General features: G+C 35.7%; 1 protein-coding gene across 1 annotated transcript in view; it reads right to left on the bottom strand.

Annotated features, from left to right (window-relative positions):
• Positions 1-1,909: 1,909 nt before the first annotated feature.
• LOC128579047 (zinc finger protein 678-like) overlaps positions 1,910-20,837 on the bottom strand; it is a 33,017-nt gene continuing 14,089 nt past the window's right edge. The window contains exons 3-6 of the mRNA XM_053581343.1: positions 3,921-4,157; positions 3,271-3,411; positions 2,311-3,213; positions 1,910-2,226 (exon numbers count right to left, since the gene is read on the bottom strand). Coding sequence (XP_053437318.1) covers positions 1,910-2,226; positions 2,311-3,213; positions 3,271-3,411; positions 3,921-4,157 — 1,598 coding nt within the window. The remainder of the gene's footprint in view (positions 2,227-2,310; positions 3,214-3,270; positions 3,412-3,920; positions 4,158-20,837) is intronic.

The raw sequence follows: 20,837 nt of genomic DNA, 5'->3' as shown, positions 1-20,837 counted from the left end.
TTAAACTCCAGTGACTAAAACACACACACACACACACACACACTTCTAACCCCGTACTTCTTCCAACGTCCAACTTGCTTTCCCACTCCAACACTTGTTTCCAGCTCCTGTCCCCCACTTTTATTTGATGCACAGAATGTGGTTAGTGTGACTTTTTTGGCATGTGATATTCAAATTTTCTGGAACTTTTTCTGTAGAGGGGAAGAGAAAGACTACATTTGGGAATAATGTTTATCAACTGTTCCTTGTATAAGAGCACATATTACCATAAATTCTGTTCTTAGGTCAAAACTTCCTTGATGTTATCACAGAAGCTAGAGATAATGATGCAAATGGATTGGCATCTTCCTCTGTTCCAGGAAGGCCAACTTTAATTCTCTTACACATTAACATGCATACCTATTTCTTAAGCCCTATGTCTGGGGTATAACAACATGGGACATCCACCTGTCTTGTTGCTATCCAAATCCATGCACCCGTCCACAATTTCTCTAATGAGTTATACCCGCTACTAATGAACTGAATTTGTCTGGTCTAGAATATGTAAGCTCAAGCAATCCACCCACCTCCACCTCCCCCCAGTTCTAATTTTACTGTTGTGAGCTATCACTCTGCCAACATTTGAATAATTTTAAATATTTTCTTTCTTTTTCTTTTTTTTTTTTTGCAGTTTTTGGCCAGGGCTATGTGTGAACCCTTCAAGTCTGGCACATGGGGCTGGCGCTCGACCCCTTTCAGCCACAGGCACTGCCCCAATTTTGAATATTTTCAATGCAAAGAGTCCGTGAATACACTAAAACCCATACCTGTCAAAACAAGAAAGTTACTGCTCTTGAAAAATAACATGAAATTATCTGGTCTTGACATTTTTTCTCTACAGTATATACGTGAATTTAAAGTAAAGTTTGGAAATGCCCTTTAGTTTTTACTTATGTAAGTTCTCTGAGGCACTTAGAGTTCAGTTTTAATTAAATACTTGTGCACATTTATTGTATCTGTAAAATGCTTGTCTTTGTATGAACTCCCTCACAATGTCCAAGTTGGGTATTTGGGATAAAATTATTTTAACTTGTATCTATAGGGTTTCTGAAACACACGTTTGGATATTTTCAAATTTGTAGGGTTTCTCTTCTGGATAGATTTCCAGACATCGTCTAAGGTCTAAACTTTAAGTAAAGAATATGGTGCCAGTCTTTACATTTTTATGGTTTCTTTGTGATATATATTTTCTAATGTTGAATAATCCTTGAAAGACAGTTAAACATTTTGCTACATTCCTCAAATGTTTAAAGTTTCTCCTCAGTACTAAGGATTTTTTTATGTTGAGTAAGATGTACAAAGGTTTTGCCAAATTCTTTATATTAGTATCGTTTTTCTGGAGTATGAATTTCCTGATGTCTATTAAAGCTAGGGTGACAGGCGAAGGCTTTCCCAGAAATATCCCATTTGTAGGGAATCCCTCCAGGGTGAATTCTCTGATGTTGTGTAAAATTTCCAGAATGGTTAAAGGCTTTGCCTCATTCTTTATACTTGTAGAATTTCTGTCCAGTATGAATCTTTTATGTATTGTAAGTACTGAGCCCGATTTAAACACTGTACCACAATTTCATATTTGTAGGGTTTCTCTCCAGTGTAAATTCTCTGATGTTTAAGTATTGAGCACTGCTTAAAGGCTTTGCCACATTCTTCACATTATTAGGGTTCCTCTCCAGTGTAAATTCTTTTAGGTGTTGTAAGATCTGAATTTCAGTTAAAGGCTTTGCAATATTTCTTACATTTGTAAAGTTTCACTCCATATAAATTATCTTATGTGCTGGAAGAGGTGAAAAATTGGTAAAGGCTTTGCCACATTCTTCACATTTGTAGGGTTTTCTCTCCAGTTTGCCTTCTTTTGTGTTGTAAGAGAACACTAGTTAAAGCCCTTGTCACATTCCTCACTTTTGTAAGGGTTTTCTCCAGTATGAATTCTCTGATGTTGTTTAAGTCTTGAGCATTGCTTAAAGGTTTTACCACATTCTTCACATTTGTAGGGTTTCTCTCCAGTATGAATTTTCTTATGTGTTGTAAGACTTGAATACTGGTTAAAGGCCTTGCCACATACCTCACATTTGTAAGGTTTCTCTCCAGTATGTATTCTCTTATGTACTGTAAGATGTGAGCACTGGTGAAAGGCTTTGCCACATTCTTCACATTTGTAGGGTCTCTCTCCAGTATGAATTCTCTTATGTGATGTAAGATCTGAGCACCAATTATAGCCTTTGCCACATTCCTCACATTTGTAAGTTCTCACTCCAGCATGTATTCTCTTATGTGTTGTAAGATGTGAGCACTGATGAAAGGATTTGCCACATTCTTCACATTTGTAGGGTTTCTCTCCAGTATGCATTCTCTTATGTATTCTAAGGCTTGAATAATGGTTAAAGTCCTTGCCACATACCTCACATTTGTAAGGTTTCTCTCCACTATGAATTCTCTTGTGTGCTGTAAAAGTTGATAAATTGTTAAAGGATTTGCCACATTCTTCACATTTGTAGGGTTTCTCCCCAGTATGCATTATCTTATGTGCTCTTAGATTTGAGAACCTATTACAGTCTTTGCCACATTCCTTACATTTGTAAGGTTTTTCTCCACTATGTATGCTCTCATGTGCTTTAAGATGTGAGCAGCATTGAAAGGATTTGCCACATTCTTCACATTTGTAGGGTTTCTCTCCAGTATGAATTCTGTTATGTGCTGTAAGATGTGAGCACTGGTGAAAGGATTTGCCACATGCTTCATATTTGTAGGGTCTCTCTCCAGTATGCATTCTCTTATGTATTGTAAGGATTGAATAATGGTTAAAGGCCTTGCCACATACCTCACATTTGTAAGGTTCCACTCCACTATGAATTCTCTTATGTCCTGTAAGATGTGAACACTGATGAAAGGATTTGCCACATTCTTCACATTTGTTGGGTTTCTCTCCAGTATGCATTCCCTTGTGTGTTGTAATGCTTGAATAATGGTTAAAGGCCTTGCCACATACCTCACATTTGTAAGGTTTCTCTCCATTATGAATTCTCTTGTGCGCTGTAAAAGTTGATAACTTCTTAAAGGAATTGCCACATTCTTCACATTTGTAGGGTTTCTCTCCAGTATGCATTCTCGTATGTGTTGTCAGGTTCGAGCACTGATTAAAGGCCTTGCCACATTCCTCAAATTTGTAAGGTTTTTCTCTAGTATGAATTCTCTGATGTTGTTTATGTTTTGAACACTCCTTAAAGCCTTTACCATGTTTTTCACATTTGTAGGGTTTCTCTCCAGTGTGAATTCTCTGATGTTTTGTAAGTCTTGAGCCCCATTTAAAGGCTTTACCGCATTCTTCAGATTGGTAGGGTTTCTTTCCTCTGTGAGTCCTCTGATATTCTTTCTCTAAAGTTTAAAAAAATGATTAAAGCCTTTGACACATTCTTTGCATTTATTTGTAGGGGTTTTATTCACTATGAAATATGTAATTTCTTAGATTGGAAGACTAAGGCATTTGTGCATTTATTCTATGTGTATGAGTTTTTTACATTATGAATTTCCTGAGTGGGGAAAAGCTTCCACACATTCAATGCACATGTACAAATACACACTCTAAGTTATGGATATCATCACGGATAATATGTTTTAAATATGGATCAAAGAATTTGTCACATTTATTACATTTGTACAGGATCTCTTGGAATTGAGCTTTTAGGTATTTTATAGAGCATGAGTACTGATTCAAGGTCTTTAATGCATTGATAAATTTCTCTCATCAACATAACCACCTAGATAATTATTTAAGGTAAAATTTTGTAAAAAGAATATCAAAATTTTCTTGAATATGTAATGTGTTCCCCAATTATTTATTCTCTGATGATGATCAAGCAATGATGATTGGATTAACATCTTACCGTACTGATTCCAGTTTTGGATTTTGGCATGTGAAGGTAATGTTGTTTGGTGGAAGAATAATAAAGTTTTAATGAAGGAGTCATCAAATTGACAACATTCATAAATATGCTCTTCAATTTTAAATCTCTTCTTGTCAGAAACATTTGGCTGAACACATAATCCAAACATATACCCAAAGTCCTGGTTTTCTCTGGGGCTTTCAAAAGACTGATTATTGCTGCCCACAATAGGTGGTGCTGAAAAAAATGCAGACATAATTTAAATGGCATGCTGAATCGAGTGAAAGTAAAGTTGAATAATACAGTAGGAACAGACACTGCGGAATATATGGCATTATACATGGAAGATAAACATGAAGGAATTTTAACAAAGAATAAACAAATATTTTTAATAGAAAAATATACAGAGTACTCCACAGAAGACTTATCTTGCCAACAGTTTGTTGAGAAGTGCCCAGAATATCTGGGGTGGCCAAAAGGGAACTAAATTTACTCTGCATAAAGCCTTCTCTGAAAGATAAAATAGAAAGCTGTTTTTCAATGATCACAATATATCATTATAAGTGAAAATAAATCAGAGAAACCAAGCAAGATAATGCAATGAAAGACAAAAATATGAAAGTGATCCTAAAGTGACATTTTTTTTTTTTTGTAGAGACAGAGTCTCACTCTACTGCCCTTGGATAGAGTGCTGTGGAGTCACACGGCTCACAGCAAGCTCTAACTCTTGGGCTTATGCTATTCTCTTGCCTCAGCCTCCTGAGCAGCTGGGACTACAGGCACCCGCCACAGCACCCGGCTATTTTTTTTGTTGTTGTTGTTGCAGTTTGGCCAGGGCTGGGTTTGAATCCACCACCTTTGGCATATGGGGCCGGCGCCCTACTCACTGAGCCACAAGTACCGCCCAAGTGACACGATTTTAACGTATTTAAAATGTATTCCAAATCTACTATCACCTCAATGAGAACATTGACAACTAAATAAAAGGAGAAAAACAAGGTACAAATACAATGACATTATTTACAAGGGGATCAAAATTAATAAAAACCTCACTAAGTATGGAGCAGAAAAATGAAATAACTATATTGAAAAATTCACTAGAAAGGGTCAACAGCAGACTTAATGTGGCAGGAAAAACAATTCAGAAAAATTGATAATGGGACATTTGAAATTATTAGGCAAGAAAGCAAAAAGTAAATAATGAACAAAAGTGAAGTGGGATTTAGGGACCTATTATCATCAAGCAGGCCAAAATATTTGCAATGGAAACTCTATAATGATAGAAGAGAGAAAAATTAGCCAGAAGATTACTGGAAGAAATGTCTGAAAACTTTCTAAGTTAAGGAAGAAGGTAGCATAAATATTAAATAAGCTCCACCTAACTAGAAACAACAAAAAGAAACACAAACAAGAGACATATATTATCAAAAATTTTAAAGTTACAAACAAGGTCTTCAAATTAGCAAGAAAAATGGGACATGCCATGTTCAAGGGCACTCCTATAAAGTGATCAATAGGATTTTTAGCAAAAATTATGACAGACCAGAAAGTTGTATAATATATTCTAAATGATAAAAAGTATATATATATATATATATATATATATATATATATATATATATATGTATATGAAGCATAAAATCTATTTCTGAAGAAAATTTCTTTAAATAAAAGCTAATAAAACAGAAGGGCATTGTGGCTCAGGTCTGTAATCCTAGCATTTTTGGAGGCCTACATAAGTGGATCACCTGAGCTCAGGAGTTTGAGAGCAGCCTGGAAAGAGTAAGACCCAATCTCTAAAAATTAGCCAGGTGCTGTGGGGGGTTCCTATAGTTTCTGCTACTTGGGAGGTTGAGGCAAGAAGATTGCTTGAACCCAAGAGTTTAAGGTTGCTGTGAAATGTGACACCATGGCACTCTGTGAAGGGCGATATAGTGAGACTCTGTACCAAAATAAAATAAAGTAAAATAATAAATAAAATAAAATGATAAGTTTGTTCTTGGTAAAATTTATGAGTTTAAAACATTAATTCAAAGTATAGATATCAGCTCGGCTCCCATACCTCAGTGATTAGGGCCCTGGCCACATACAACGGGGCTGGTGAGTTCAAACATGGCCTAGGCCTGCTAAATAACAAATATAACTACAACAATAACAACAAATAGCTGCATGTTGTGGCAGGTACCTGTAGTTCCAACTACTTGGGAAACTGAGGCAAGAGAATTGCTTAAGCCCAAGAGTTTGAAGTTGCTGTCAGCTGTGACAACACGGCACTCTACTGACGGTGACAAAGTCAGAGTCTGTCTCAAATAAAAAGAAAAAAAGCATATATATATAATTTACAGACTGTAAAATAGTTAACAGAAAAAAAACTTAAAATGATAACTAAAACCAAGGTAAACTGCTAAGGTGAATAAATTAGGTAATTAAAAAATTAATAGTCTGAATAAACATGTATGTTTAAAAGCTGCCAAATAAAAATTCTGGTTCTGTCTACATGTCAGTTTATGTGTCTGTATATGTCATGTGCCTGTATATTTCACAATCAGAATATGCAAAAGAATTGTAATAAATTGACTTTGAAAAAAAACTAAATGCTCCCATCAAGTATTTTATCAGAAAAACAGAAAAGAACTTAAATGACTTTGGTTCTCTTTGACAAATAAAAGAAGTTTCTAAACTGTTATTACAATTCAGGTGTTTAAGGATTATAAAACTGAAACCTCTTTAATATTTCTAAATTTTGCTGGATTTCACTGTGAACTTATGCTCTTAATTTTAAGCTTCTAAATTCTGAGCTCAGATAAGTATGTGGCTGTGGTGAGGCCTAAGGATGTGTTCTTGCTTAAGACAGAAGCTAAAAAACTTTACAATAACTTAAAACCTTAAAGTCATGTTACATTTCATAAATTATTTTTAAAATATAATAACTTCAGCTGTTAAAATTGTTTGGGAAACCGAGTCCTTGTCAAAAAAACCATTTTTGTCTTTTAAATGTTCTCATTATTGCTTCAGCAAAGTGAATAAGTAACATTAAAGTAAACCCTAATCTTGTTTTCTAAAAAGTGGTTTTCTTTGAGGAGGAAAGATTAAAGAGAAAGAACAATAGCATGTGTAAGAAAGAATCTTATTTGATAAATTATATCCTGAAACACAATGAGTAGTTATTTTAAAAAGTGAAAAGCAGGACAAAACAGAAGGTTTAAAATGTTTCTAAATAGTGTCAACAGGTATCCCATGATTGCATTAATGTACACAGCTATGATTTAATAAAAATAATAAAATAAAATAAAATAAATAGTGTCAACAGGTTATATAGAACTCATAAAAGGAAATTTGTAAAGAAATTTGCACACAATCCACTTGATTATATATTGCCTTTTGACTTCTTATCTGGTTTCAACAAATGTTTTAAGCCTCTGATATTTGACAAACCTTTCAAAATCAAAAATCTAAATTCAATCTTTTTGAAATATTAAGACCACTATAGGCTTGAAAAAGACATATTGGGTTTACACAGTGTGTTAAAAATGTCTAAGAAGTATTGTCAAATATGAAATGGTGCTAATTTTCTGTGAATTATGTTTGTTTATGTACATATCTTCTAGTATTATAAAATATTACTCTGATTTACTGTATGTAATAAGTTATAATGTTTTGATTCATCTCAAAAAGTTTTTTGTAACTAAGCCCAAAGTATATGCTTTGAAAAAAGTAATGAAAAACTTAACAGGTTCTCTGTGGCTCAGCGAGTAGGGTGCCGGCTCCAGATGCTGAGGGCGGCGGGTTCAAACCCAGCCCCAGCCAAACTGCGACAAAAAAATAGCCGGGTGTTTGTGGCGGGTGCCTGTAGTCCCAGCTGCTTGGGAAGTTGAGGCAAGAGAATTGCGTAAACCCAAGAGTTAGAGGTTGCTGTGAGCCATGTAAAGTCATGGCCCTCTACCTGAGGGCGGTATGGTGAGACTCTGTCTCTACAAACAAAAACAAAAAAAACCCTAACAGGTTCTTAGTGGCACCCATAGCTCAGTGGGTAGGGTGCCAGTCACATACACCGAGGCTGGTGGGTTCGAACCCTGCCCAGGCCAGCTGAAAAGAAAAATAATGCTAACTACAACAACATCAAAAAAAATGGCCAGGCATTGTGTAGAGCACCTGTAGTCCCAGCTATTAGGGAGGCTGAGGCAGGAAAATCACGTAAGCCCAAGAATTTGAAATTGCTGTGAGCTGTGATGCCAGAGCATTCTACCAAGTGCAGCATTGGGAGACTGTCTCAAAAAAAAAAAAAATTAACAGGTTCTGTTAACTACAAATTTCTATTAACTTAAAAAATGATATATCATCAAACTGAAAACCAGTTTCAGGACTTTAATTGGAAAACCACAATAGAACAGAAATGAATTACTCAGGCCTAATTTTTATGATATTTTATTTAAAACATTGCTAAGTCGTTCAGTGTTCTGTTTTCCAGAAGTCAAAAAAAATGCTTTTCCATCTTTTGAACTATTTATAACTTTCAACAAGGTAGGTACTTTTAGGTGAAAGTATGATTTTTTTTTTCCCTTAAGACAGAGTCTCACTAAATCATAGCTAGAGTGCCATGGCAGTAGAGTGCCATTGCATTACAGCTCACACCAACCTCAAACTCTTGGGCTCAAGCGATTCTCTTGTCTCAGCTTCCCATGTAGTTGGAACTACAGGTGCCTGCCACAATGCTTAGCTATTTTTTAGCTGTAGTTGTCATTGCTGTTTAGCAGGCCTTGGCAGGGTTTCAACCCACAAGCTCTGGTGTATGTGGCTGGCGCCCTAGCCGCTAAGCTACAGATGCTGTGCCTAAAATTAGAAACATTCATTTTTTTCTCCTCGATTTATCTGAAATTTAAAAATCATTTGTAAATATTCTTAATTTCTGACAATATAGTTATTTGCATAAGTTCAATAAGAATATGCTTTCTTTTATAAAACACAATTAGAAATACCAGTTATTTTACCAAAGCTTTAACTGGAATAACATTTTCAGAGGTGTCCAGACTATGTTAAAAAATTAAAGTTCTGGATCAGCGCCTGTAGCTCAAGCAGCTAAGGTGCCAGCACATACAGCGGAGCTGGCGGGTTCAAATCCAGCCTGGGCCAGCCAAACAATAATGACAAGTACAACCAAAAAATAGCTGGGCATTGTGGTGGGCTCCTGTAGTCCCAGCTACTTGGGAGGCTGAGGCAAGAGAATTGCTTCTGCCCAAGAGTTTGAGGTTGCTGTGAGCTGTAACACCACAGCACTCTACCCAGGGTGACAGCTTGAAACTCTGTCTCAAAAAAAAAAAAAAAAAGAAAGAAAAGAAAATTAAAGTTCATCCTAGCAATCTGGAAGGCTGAGGCCTGTGGATTGCCTGAGCTTAGAACTTCAAGACCAGACTAAGCAAGAGCCAGGCCCCCATCTCTAAAAATAGCCAGGTGTTATGCTGGGCACCTGTACTCCCAGTTACTTGAGAGGCTGAGTCAAGAGGATCACTTGAGCCCAAGAATCTAAGGTTACCGAGAACTATGACACCACAGCACTCTCCCAAGTGTGGCAAAGTAAAGATGCTCTCAGAAAAAAAAAAAAAAAATTAAAGTTGACTTTAGAAGGCCAATAAAAAGCCCATTGGAAAAACTAGCCAAATGCCTCATCAGTAACATTTCCTGATCTGTGCTAAATAAAAAATGTCACTTTTTGACATGTCTGGAAATCCCAATTTACTTTAGAACTTTGAGAGAAACAGAATTTACCCAATACATACATATGAATACCTAATGACACAGATAAAACCTGGGGTTGTAAGAAACGTTCAAGTCTAACCTGAAATTCCTTATAAAATGTTCCAGGAAAACCAATTTTAAAAGAAACAAAAGCCTGGACAGATAATAATTATTACTACTACACTTTATGACCAGTATACTAAAAGTACAGTTTATTTTGATAATGAAATGAATTCTAATAAGATTTGTTTTTAGTAAAATGAGAAATTAGAGAGTGAGTAAGAAATATGATTGAAGAAATAAGAAGCTGTGGCCCACCTACATTAAATTGTCTTATCTACAATACCACTTCATAAAATGAGACATAGATGTTTAACTAAACTAATCGGTTAACAGGATAAAAACTCTAGCCAAAAAATACAAAAGTATATATGTTAATCATATTTATTCTGATTTATTTTACTTTCTTGCTTCTTAGCCCTAAGATAACATATTAGGTTTTAATTTGTAAAATTTTTTTATTTCAGGGTGGCGCCTGTGGCTCAAGGAGTAGGGTGCCGGTCCCATATGCTGGAGGTGGTGGGTTCAAACCCAGCCCCGGCCAAAAGAAAAAAAAAAATTATTTCAAAGTCAACGCTGAAAAAAGAAACTAACTTAAAAATATTTACTCCATTAATCAAATGTGGAATGTAAAGGTCTTAGCAAAATAACTAAGAAAATGCTACAAAAGCTATGTTAACTAATGTGATGAAAATGTGTCAAACGATATATGAACCAAGTGTATGGTGCCCCATGATCATACTAATGTACACAGCTATGTTTTAATAAAAAAATAAAAAAAATATTTACTCCAAAGTACAAGTCTGTGACATATTTTGTGATGACTTCCCCAGAAATAACATTACAAAAACTGACTGAAGATACTTGTCCCAATCTTTAGACTACATAACAAAAGAAACATAATTAGAAATTTGTCTCTGCCCTTCCCTCCTTCTCTGCTTTCCCCTTACCCCAAGGGAAGGGCTGAGGGAGAGGAAAAGAAGAAAGAAAAAAAAAAAAAAGAAAAGAAAAGAAAATGGTGACTAATTTTCACATAAATTGGTTTTAATTTTGATCAAAGTATATTAATTAAACATTAATTTTCAACTCAACATGTTAATATGTTGTTTAGGATATTGTATCCTCATTTATAAGTGACATATGTTTGTAATTTCTCCTTTATAATATATTTTCTCCAACTTTAATATCAGGTGTACCCAGATCAAGTAGAATGATTTTGATGTATTTCTTCTTTTTCTACTGTCTATAAGATTTAGCATGATCTGTTTTTTTGAAATTATCTTTTACTTTTATTTATAAATATTAGTTGTCTATTTTTTGATACTTAAAAAAATAAGAAGTTAACTGATGACTCCATAATGAATCTCAGAGTCAAAGCATTCTATAACAGACATACTCTTATTTGACAATGTGAATGTTACTTTCTTTGCATTATTAATACTATTGCTTAATATTTCGATGAAGCAATTGTCTGATTCCTTTTCTGAATGTATTTATGTTCATTCATTCTTTACAAGGCTTTTGTTTCTAATCTTTATCTTAAACATTGTTACTGTTATTAAATTTTAATTCTTTTTAATTTTGTGAAGGCAAAAAAATGGAAACCTAATTAACACATGTATATGTAAAAATTAAAACTAAAATTAAAAAAAAAAAGAAATTTGTCTGTGGGTTAGGCATGGTGGCTCATGCCCATAATCCTGGTACTCTGGAAGGCCCAGGCAGGTAGATAGTCCAAGTTCAAGAGTTGGAGACCAGCCTAAGGAAGAGCGAGACCCCGTCTCAAAACATAGGTGGGCCTTGTGGTAGGCACCCATCCTCCCAGCTACCTGGGAGGCTGAGGCAAGAGAACTCATGAGCTCAAGAGTTTGCAGTTGCTCTTGATACATGGTTAGTGGGGCCCCAGCTAGGGCCAGGAAGGACCTGCCTCCCTTTCTGTTTGTACGCGGGACTGGGAGGTAAGGGATGGAGAATCAAGTGCAGGGGAGATGGGCAAGCATGGCCAAAGACTAGGGTCTCTAGATAATTGATGGAGAGCATGGCACAGCCTGTGCTGATGTGCATGTCAACCCCAGAACTATTTTTAGACCTAGAGAACCCTCCTGTGCCCACACAACTCCTCCCCAGTGAGTATTTCACAGGCCTGTAGGTGATACAGGGTTCCCTGATTCAGAGATCAACAGGGCCCCCCACCTTTTCCTAGGCCTGGGAAATTTTATGAAGTGAATGGCTCATTCACCTTGCCCTTAGTGAAAGGGACCGTATTTATTCGTTACCAAATCCTGGACAAATGTAACTACAAAGGACACGGGCGACTATATATATACCCCAAGACAAAGGACCCAGGTAGAGATTTTACAACATGGGTCTTTGTCTCTGCCAAGAGCTCTGGTAAGAATTTTCTGAATTATTTTCTGTGTAATGAATTCTATCTAAGGACTGGTCTGTGGTCATTGGATTCATTCTTTGAATCCCTGAGACCAAGGACCTATTGAAGAAAGAAATTCCGGTAACACTGTGAGTTATGATGTCACAGCACTCAACCACAGGGAGACTGAGCAAGACTCTGTCTCACACACACACACACACACACACACACACACACAAAAGGGAAATTTGTCTCTGACTCTGAAATTGATAAGAAAACAACTACAAAAGCATGAAGGCTCAACAAAGATCAATCTGCTGCTGTGCTAGAAGAAATCGGTACAACAGTGAACACTGTCTACTATTTACATATACATACTTCAAGAAAAAATAAAACGTGAATAAAAATTTCCCAGTAAGAGATGTGGCTCCAACACAACCTCACAAGTGACTCCTCACCCAACTAATTTTCAGAAATATTTACTTCAATTGCCCAGAATGTCTAATCAGTTCTATATAACTTTAAAAACTAAATATAATCTTAAAAACTTTGCTAAATCTTTAAATAAAAATGCTACTGTTTTTTCATACAAATATTAGCCTCAAAACCCAGAATTTGTAAATATTTATAGGTCACTACTAAGTTATTTCATTCTTTTACCCTGAACACAACACTAACTCCATCCCTGTCAGTGTAAAGAAGCCAGATTAAACTTCTGTTTACTTTTGTACACTGGAGTAATTTTGAGATCTATCTTTCAGATCCTACACTCCAGTAACAGAGTCACTCAGAACAAAAAACTTACTCAGCTGGCCTTAACCTCCCTACACAGAATACCTTCCCAATTTTTGCATGGCCTTCATTATATAACCTTTAATCTGTTATGGCAAGCCCTGCCACCTTCTGAGCTACACTATGACTCCCTTTCAATTGCTTAAGAAGTGGTCCCTTGCCATGTTTACTGAAATCTACACACATTCTAGCCATTAATGAAGTTATTCTCAAGACTCAGAAAGACCTGACAAAATCAAGAGAAAGTGAACTAACCTCTGAGACACCCTACTTACACATCTTACTTACAACCCCTACAATAATCAACTTATCTAAATTATGTCATTTCCACATCTAGGCTTATCTTCTGAATAAAAACCCAACAAACTCGGCTTGACACCTGAAACATAGTGGTTACAGCGCCAGCCATATAGAAGGCTGGTGGGTTCGAACCCAACCTGGGCAGCTAAACAACAATGACAACTGCAAAAAAGAAATAGCCATTGATGTTGGCACCTATAGTCCCAGCTGTTTGGGAAGCTGAGGCAAGCAAATCACTTAAGCCCAAGTGTTTGAGGTTGCTATGAGCTATGAGGCCATGACACTCTACTGAGGGTGACATAGTGAGACCGCATCTCAAAAAAAAGAAAAGAAAGAAAAACCCAACAAACTCATACTGAACCGGTGAACTACAAAACAATATGAAGATGACAGTTAAAACTTTCAGTTGTTGGCTCAGCACCTATAGTTCAAGCGGCTAGAGCGCCAGCCACATACACGGGAGCTAGCGGGTTTGAATCCAGCCTGGACCCGCCAAACAATGACAACTACAACAAAAAAATAGCCAGGCATTTTGGCGGGTGCATGTAGTCCCAGTACTTGGGAGGCTGAGGCAAGAGAATCACTTAAACCCAAGAGTTTGAGGTGTGAGCTGTGATACTACAGCACTCTACCCAGGGCAACAGCTTGAGACTCTGTCTCAAAAAAAAAAAAAAAAAAAAAAAACTTTCAGTTGTTGGGATGGGAAGTGTATTATTATCAGACATCTTTATTTGTTATGATATTTAATGTGACCCTTTTTATCTTTTATTAACTTTACTACATTCCCAGTATAACATTAAACCCATCCCTTACTGAAATAAGTTCAATTCCAGAACAAATACAGTAAGTCATACTCATTATTTTCATGTAAAACTATTTCATAGATATGATATATAATAATAGAAATGGGAAATAAAAGCATATGTGGTGAAAATAAGATACAGTATGTTAATCCAGGACAGATATGACACAGCTGGTCTGGTCAGTTTAAGTCCAGCCTGACTCACTGGCTGAAAATGAATTTATCTCAGTGAGATACAAAAGAACCCATATAACTAAAAAAATCATAAAACAATGTAGCAACAAAATATGAATAGACAAATAGAAAAAAATTAAAAAAGAACAAAACAAGAGCTTCAGCTGAAGTCTACAATGTCAAACTAAAAATGTAATGGCATCATAGGAGATTCAGTTATTAAGAATAAAAGTTTAACAAATGCAAAGACAGGCCATTTGAAGTTACCCAATTACAGAGGAAAAAAGAAAGAGTAAAGGAAAGATATGGGTCTGAGAGTGCATCAATAAGTGAAGAAAAATATACATTTTTGATTTTCAAATGAGGAATAAACAGATTAAAAGGTTTTTTTTTTTTTAATATAATGTCTAGAAATCATCCCCAAACCACATGGATATAGTTTTGTTAAAATCAAAATATCTGAAGAAGAATCCAATAACGATTGCCCAGGATAAATTTTAATTGGAAAAATGCAAAGACAAAATGAGAAACTTTTTTTTTTTGAGACAATCTTACTCTTTTACCCAGTATAAAGTGATATGACATCATAGCTCATAGCAACTGCAAACTCTTAGGCTCAAGTGATTGTCTTGCTTCGCCTCCCAGGTAGCTGGGACTACAGGTGCCAGCCACAATGCCTAGCTAGTTTCCTTATTTTTAGGGGAGTCAAGACCTTACTCTTACCCAGGCTGGTCTCAAACTCCTAGGTTCAGCCTCCAAGAGTTCAAAGATTACAAGCATGAGCCACCACACCCGGCCTAAAGTGAGAATTTTAAAAGCAGCAAGAGGTAACAAAGTCATTAGCAGATATTCTAAGACAGACACCTGGAAGGTGAGATATAAATGAAATTATACGTTTAATGTGCTGAAGAAAAAAAGAAAAAAAAGCCCTGTCAACTGAAAAGACCATATCTGACAAATCTGACCTTCAGAAATGAAGAAGAGTTTTAAGACATTCCTACACAAAAAAATGTTTAAAATGTATCACTAGAATATCTGCTGAAATTCTTCAAAATAAAATGGTGGAAGGCAGTGCGTGTGGCTCAAGGAGTAGGGCGCCGGCCCATATACTGCAGGTGACAGGTTCAAACCCAGCCCCAACCCCCCAAAAAAAAACTTCAACAAAATAGAATGGTGGAATACTAATATGAAAACATTGAAGTGTGAATTTCACTGGAAACAATAAATACAAAATGAAATACTGAACACTCTGATATTGTAATGGTGGTGCATAAGTCACTTTTAACTCTAGTATAAAAGTTACAAAATTAAACTATTAAAATAAAGACAGCTAATATAATTTGTGAATGGATACACAATAAAAAAGTTACAAACTATAACATAGAAAGTATAGAATGTGTGGAGGGGGTTAATTTGTTGATTTTTTTCTATGCACAGAAATGAAATTGTTATCTTAAGCTAGAACATTCTAAGTATAAAATGTATGTAAATCTTCTGATACACACTAGAAAAATAACTGTAGTACATACAGAAAAGAGAGCATCCAATCATATACCAATGATAAAAATCCAAAAAGTCAAAGAAAAAAAAAGAATATAGTATTATTAAAGAAACAACGCAAGTATAAAATGCATAGAAAAAACAAAATTACAATAGGAAGTCCTTACCTATCCAAAATTACTTTACATATAAAGGGACTCAGTTATCCAATGAAAAGACAATGCTATAAACTATGGCCTGTAAAATTGATAGTAAACTTCAAAAATAGAAAAACTAGCTAGATGTTGTAGGCAGTGCGTATAGTCCCAGCTACTCGGGAGACTGTGGAAAGGGATCTCTTGAGTCCAAGAATTGGAGGTTGCTGTGAGCTATCAAGTCACAGCACTCTACCCAGTTTGACCGAGTGAAACTCTTTCTTCAAAAACTAAAAGAAAAATAGCAGTGGGACCTTTAAAAATTGATTAGGCCATGAGGGCAAAATGAGTGGATTAGGGTTTTATTTATTTATTTTTTTTTATTGAATGAGTGTGTTATTTACCATGAGTATAGTTTTGTTACTTAAAAACAACAAGAAGAACAAGAGCTCTATCTGAGCCACACCCTTGCTCTCCATCAGTTCTTTGGTCTTATTCATGATATGTTGCAGGAAAAAAACACTTTTCCAGATGCCAGTACCACGATCTTGCCTTGCCTAGCCTCCAGTATTACAAGCCAAATAAACTTGTATTCTTTCTAATTTACCCACTCTGTGGTATTGTTATAGCACTTAAAATGTGATAAAACAGAAATGAACAGATTTTTTTTTTTTTTTTGTAGAGACAGAGTCTCACTTTATGGCCCTCGGTAGAGTGCCGTGGCCTCACACAGCTCACAGCAACCTCCAACTCCTGGGCTTAAGCGATTCTCTTGCCTCAGCCTCCCGAGTAGCTGGGATCACAGGTGCCCGCCACAACGCCCGGCTATTTTAGAAATGAACAGATTTTTAAAAAACTAATATTATTCTGCTTACAAGTGATTCACTTTTCATTTAAGGACAAATAGGCAAAAAGTGAAAGGACTGAAATGAAAATTTTATGCTCATTTTAAACAAGAATGCAGGGATGATTATACTTTATATGGCACAAAATCGTCTTCTATGAAAAATCTGTCAAAAAAGTAAAAATTATTTACTATTTATTAACAAAGGGGTTAAATTCTCAAGAGGATATATGATTAAACATACATATGCATACATAAAGTGAACATTAGCAGAATAGTAGGAAAAATAGAAAAAATACAATAATAAAAGGGGACTTTGCTGCCCTACTTACAACAATGAATAGATCATTTTGGCAGAAAACCAGTAAGTGTGCACTTATAAAGCACTGTAGACTAACAAGACCTAACAAACACATGTCTCACATTGTACTCAACACATATGCAACCCACTAAGACTAAAATCATGAAGTAGGGTGGTGCCTATAGCTCAAAGGAGTATGGCACCGGCCTCATATATCAGAGGTGGAGGGTTCAAAAACAGCCACGGTCAAAAACTGCAAAAAAAAAAAAAAAATTTGTGAAGTAGAAATACTAAATGGATCGAACCAATACTGAGGAAAAGTCCTGAAGCAGTAATGAAAAAAATCCCCTAACAAAGAGAAGCACAAGATGGATGATTTCTTCACAGGTAACTTCTATTAAGCATTGAAAGAAGAAATAATCAATACTTCCCAAACTCCCAAAAACCTAAAGGGAGGAGACACTTCCAAACTTAAAATATGAAACACCATTATCTTCATATTGAAGCCATATAAAGATACTATAAAGAACAAAAACCACAAACTATTATCTCTGATGAAGGTACAAGCAAAAATTTTCAACAAAATACAAGAAATGAAATTCATCAACATGTTTAAAAGATTATAATACCAAGAATAAGTAGGATTTATACTTGGGATACGAGGATATCCCAACATATACAAACAACAAAAAATGATATCCTACAAAAACAGAAATGATACAAATTATGTGACTATCTCAAAATATTTATTTAAAGTATTTCATAAAATTTAATACACTTTCGTAATAAAACCTTGAAATGCTATACATACAAAGAAATATATCTCAACATAATGAAATCATATATAAAATGCTCCTAGGTGCCAATGTCAACAGTGAAAATTCTAACAGATATTGCTTTAGTATCAGAAAAAATAAAGGTACCAAATCTGATCATTTTTATTTAAAATTTTATTAGATCAAGCCAGAGTAATTAGGTAATAAAAAGAAACAAAAGACATTCAATCAGAAATAAAGAAGTAAAACTCTCTTGCTTATAGATGAACTGGTCACAAATATACAAAACCGTAAAGATTATAACAAAATATTTAGAGATAATAAACCCATTCACTAAAGTTGTAAGTCAACATTCAAAACTGTCTTGCATTTCTAAACTCTAACAACAAACTATCTGAGAAAAAGTTAAGGAAATAAGCCTACTTACAATAAAATTAAATACTATAAAATTGTAATAAATTGTGCTGGGAGAACTAGTTAGCCACACGTAAAAGACTAAAACTAAACACACACCCCTCACCACTCAAGAAAATTAACTCATGGTGGATAAGAGATTTTAATCTAAGATATGAAACTATAAAAGCCCTAGAAGGATATAGGCACAAAGCCTATAAATAAGCCTTTAAATGGTTCCATTTTGTGAAGGCAAGTGTGAAGTCTTTTGTGAGTTAGAAAGGAAAAAAACCCTGGACAGAACTCCATGTGTGGCTAAAGACCTGGTAATGTAGATGTGATTAAAGGCCTGGGTTCGTGGGGACAGGCCTGCAGGCAGGTACTTGTATAGCTCAGGAATTTCCAGACTACTCCCTAAAGATGAAAGACTGCCTCTAGATGGTCTATTAAAGGTCAAGCATTCAAACAGCTTGTTCCCCCAGAACCTTGTTTTGTGGTTTTGTTTTTGATTACTTAGTGTAAGAATAGCTTTAGATAAAGTTAGTGGAGTGGTTGTCAGTTAATCCATAGACCCCTGTAGGCTCCAGGCAGTGAGAGGCCTGGGGCTAAGGTTTAAGTCATATGTTTATAGATTAGTTGTGTGTAGTATTGCCCATATAATATTTGGTGGAAGAAACAAAGTTGCAGCATTCCATGAGAGAGCTACAGTCTTCCTTATTCACCATACAATTTCATTGCAGGTCTTAATCTCTGCAGCGCCGCACCATGCAACTTTCACACAACAGAAGAAAGTGTGGGAAAACTCTTAATCTTACTAGTCTAGGGAAAGAATTTATGAAGACCCCACTGGAAATTGCAGCAACAAAATAAATAAATGGAAACTGATCAAAAACAGGCAAAAACACATTCAACAAAGGAAAGCAACTTACAGAATGGGAGAAGGTATTTACATGCTCCCAACCAATAAAGGGTTAATAACCAGAAGTACTCAAGCAAATCAACCTGAAAAGGTAAAACTACGCCATTAAAAACTGGGCAAGAGAAAGAAAAATAAACTTTTCTCATGAGGACTTACAAATGGCTAGCATACACATGGAAAAACAATCATCATCCCCAATCCTCACAGAACTGCAAATCGAAACCACTTCAAGATACCACCTAACCTTCGCAGAATGACCTACAACACATGGTGAGTGCCCAGAGGAGCAAACATTCATGCATTGTTGGTGGGGCTGAAAACTAGTATAGCTGCTGTAGAAAGAGGTATGGAGATTCCTCAAAGAACTAAATGTAGGCCTACCAATAGATCTGCAGTCCCATTCTAGGTATCTGCCCAAAAGAAAAAAAAGTAATTTTACCCAGAAGGAGTCAAACCACAATGACATATCACTTCACTGTTATAATCACTTAAAGTCTGGTGTTAAGAAATGTTCACAAAGGTGAGGAGAAAAGAAAAATCTTGTACACAGTCAGTGGGAATGTGACTTCATCCAGGTGCTATAGAAAACTGTACGAAGACTTTTCAAATACATATACTTTTTTGAGACAGAGTTTCACTTTGTCACCCTTGGTAGAACGTTGTGGCATCATAGCTCACAACAACCTCAAACTCTTGTGTTCAAGCAATCCTCTTGCCTCAGCCTCGGAAGTAGCTAGGACTACAGGTGCCTGCCATAATGCACAGCTATTTTTAGAGACTGAGTCTCACTCTAGCTCATGCTGGTCTCCCAACACCTCAGCTCAGGCAATGCACCCGCCTTCACCTTCCAGAGGGCTAGGATTACAGGTGTCAGCCAGGCTTCTCGAATATGAAAAACAGAAGAGCCATACAATCCTTTAATTTCACTTCTGGGTGTGTACCCAAAGGAAATGAAATCAGTGACACAAACAGATTATCTCCTGTCATGTATTTATAGAAGATTACTCACATTATGTAATATTGTTCAGCCACACAAAAAAGAATAATTCTGTCATTTGTGACAACATAAATGGTTCGACCAGGGGAAAATTATGGTAACTGTAATAAAATGAACAGTTACAATTACTGTATAATATGAGCTATTTGTGGAACCTAAAAAAGTAGAGACCATACAATAGAGAACAGAACAGTAGGTGCCTGTAGGGGGTGATAAAAATGGGGAGATATTTGTCAAGCAGGATAACCTTTCATTTATAACATGAACAAATCCAGAAGACATAATGTATAGCATTGTGAATATAATTAACACTGCCTTAGGGTACACTTGAGATTAAGTAATCCTCTCAACTAGATTAAGAGAGTAGACCTTCAGTGCTCTCCTCCCAAAATCTGGCAACTCTGTGAAATGATGGATGTGTTAATAAGTTCATTGTGTTAATCATTGCACAAGGCATATGTATATAAAATTGTTAAGGTGTACACCTCAAAAACATAAAATTTATACTAGTAAAAACTCCATGACAGGAAAAAGAATGAACAAGTAAACATAGAGAACACATTCTCAGTAATCTGCATACTTAACCAAACAAATCTTAAAATGATAATTACTAAACATAACAGTTAAAATGTTACTATGTGCTGGACAATGTTCTAACCTCCAAGATCACTTTAAGTTAAGGCTCTATAGAGAAAGTAGTGCATTAAACTATTTTATACATGTGAAAATTGTGCATATACAGTTTAAATTTTTATTTTCTTTCTTTCTTTTCATTTTTTTTTGAGACAGTCTCAAGTTGTCTCCCTGGGTAGAGTGCCGTGGTG

The sequence above is a fragment of the Nycticebus coucang genome, chromosome Y (assembly GCF_027406575.1).
Source record: "Nycticebus coucang isolate mNycCou1 chromosome Y, mNycCou1.pri, whole genome shotgun sequence".
NCBI classification, from domain to species: Eukaryota; Metazoa; Chordata; class Mammalia; order Primates; family Lorisidae; genus Nycticebus; species Nycticebus coucang.
This window is presented reverse-complemented; position numbering and strand designations above follow the sequence as displayed.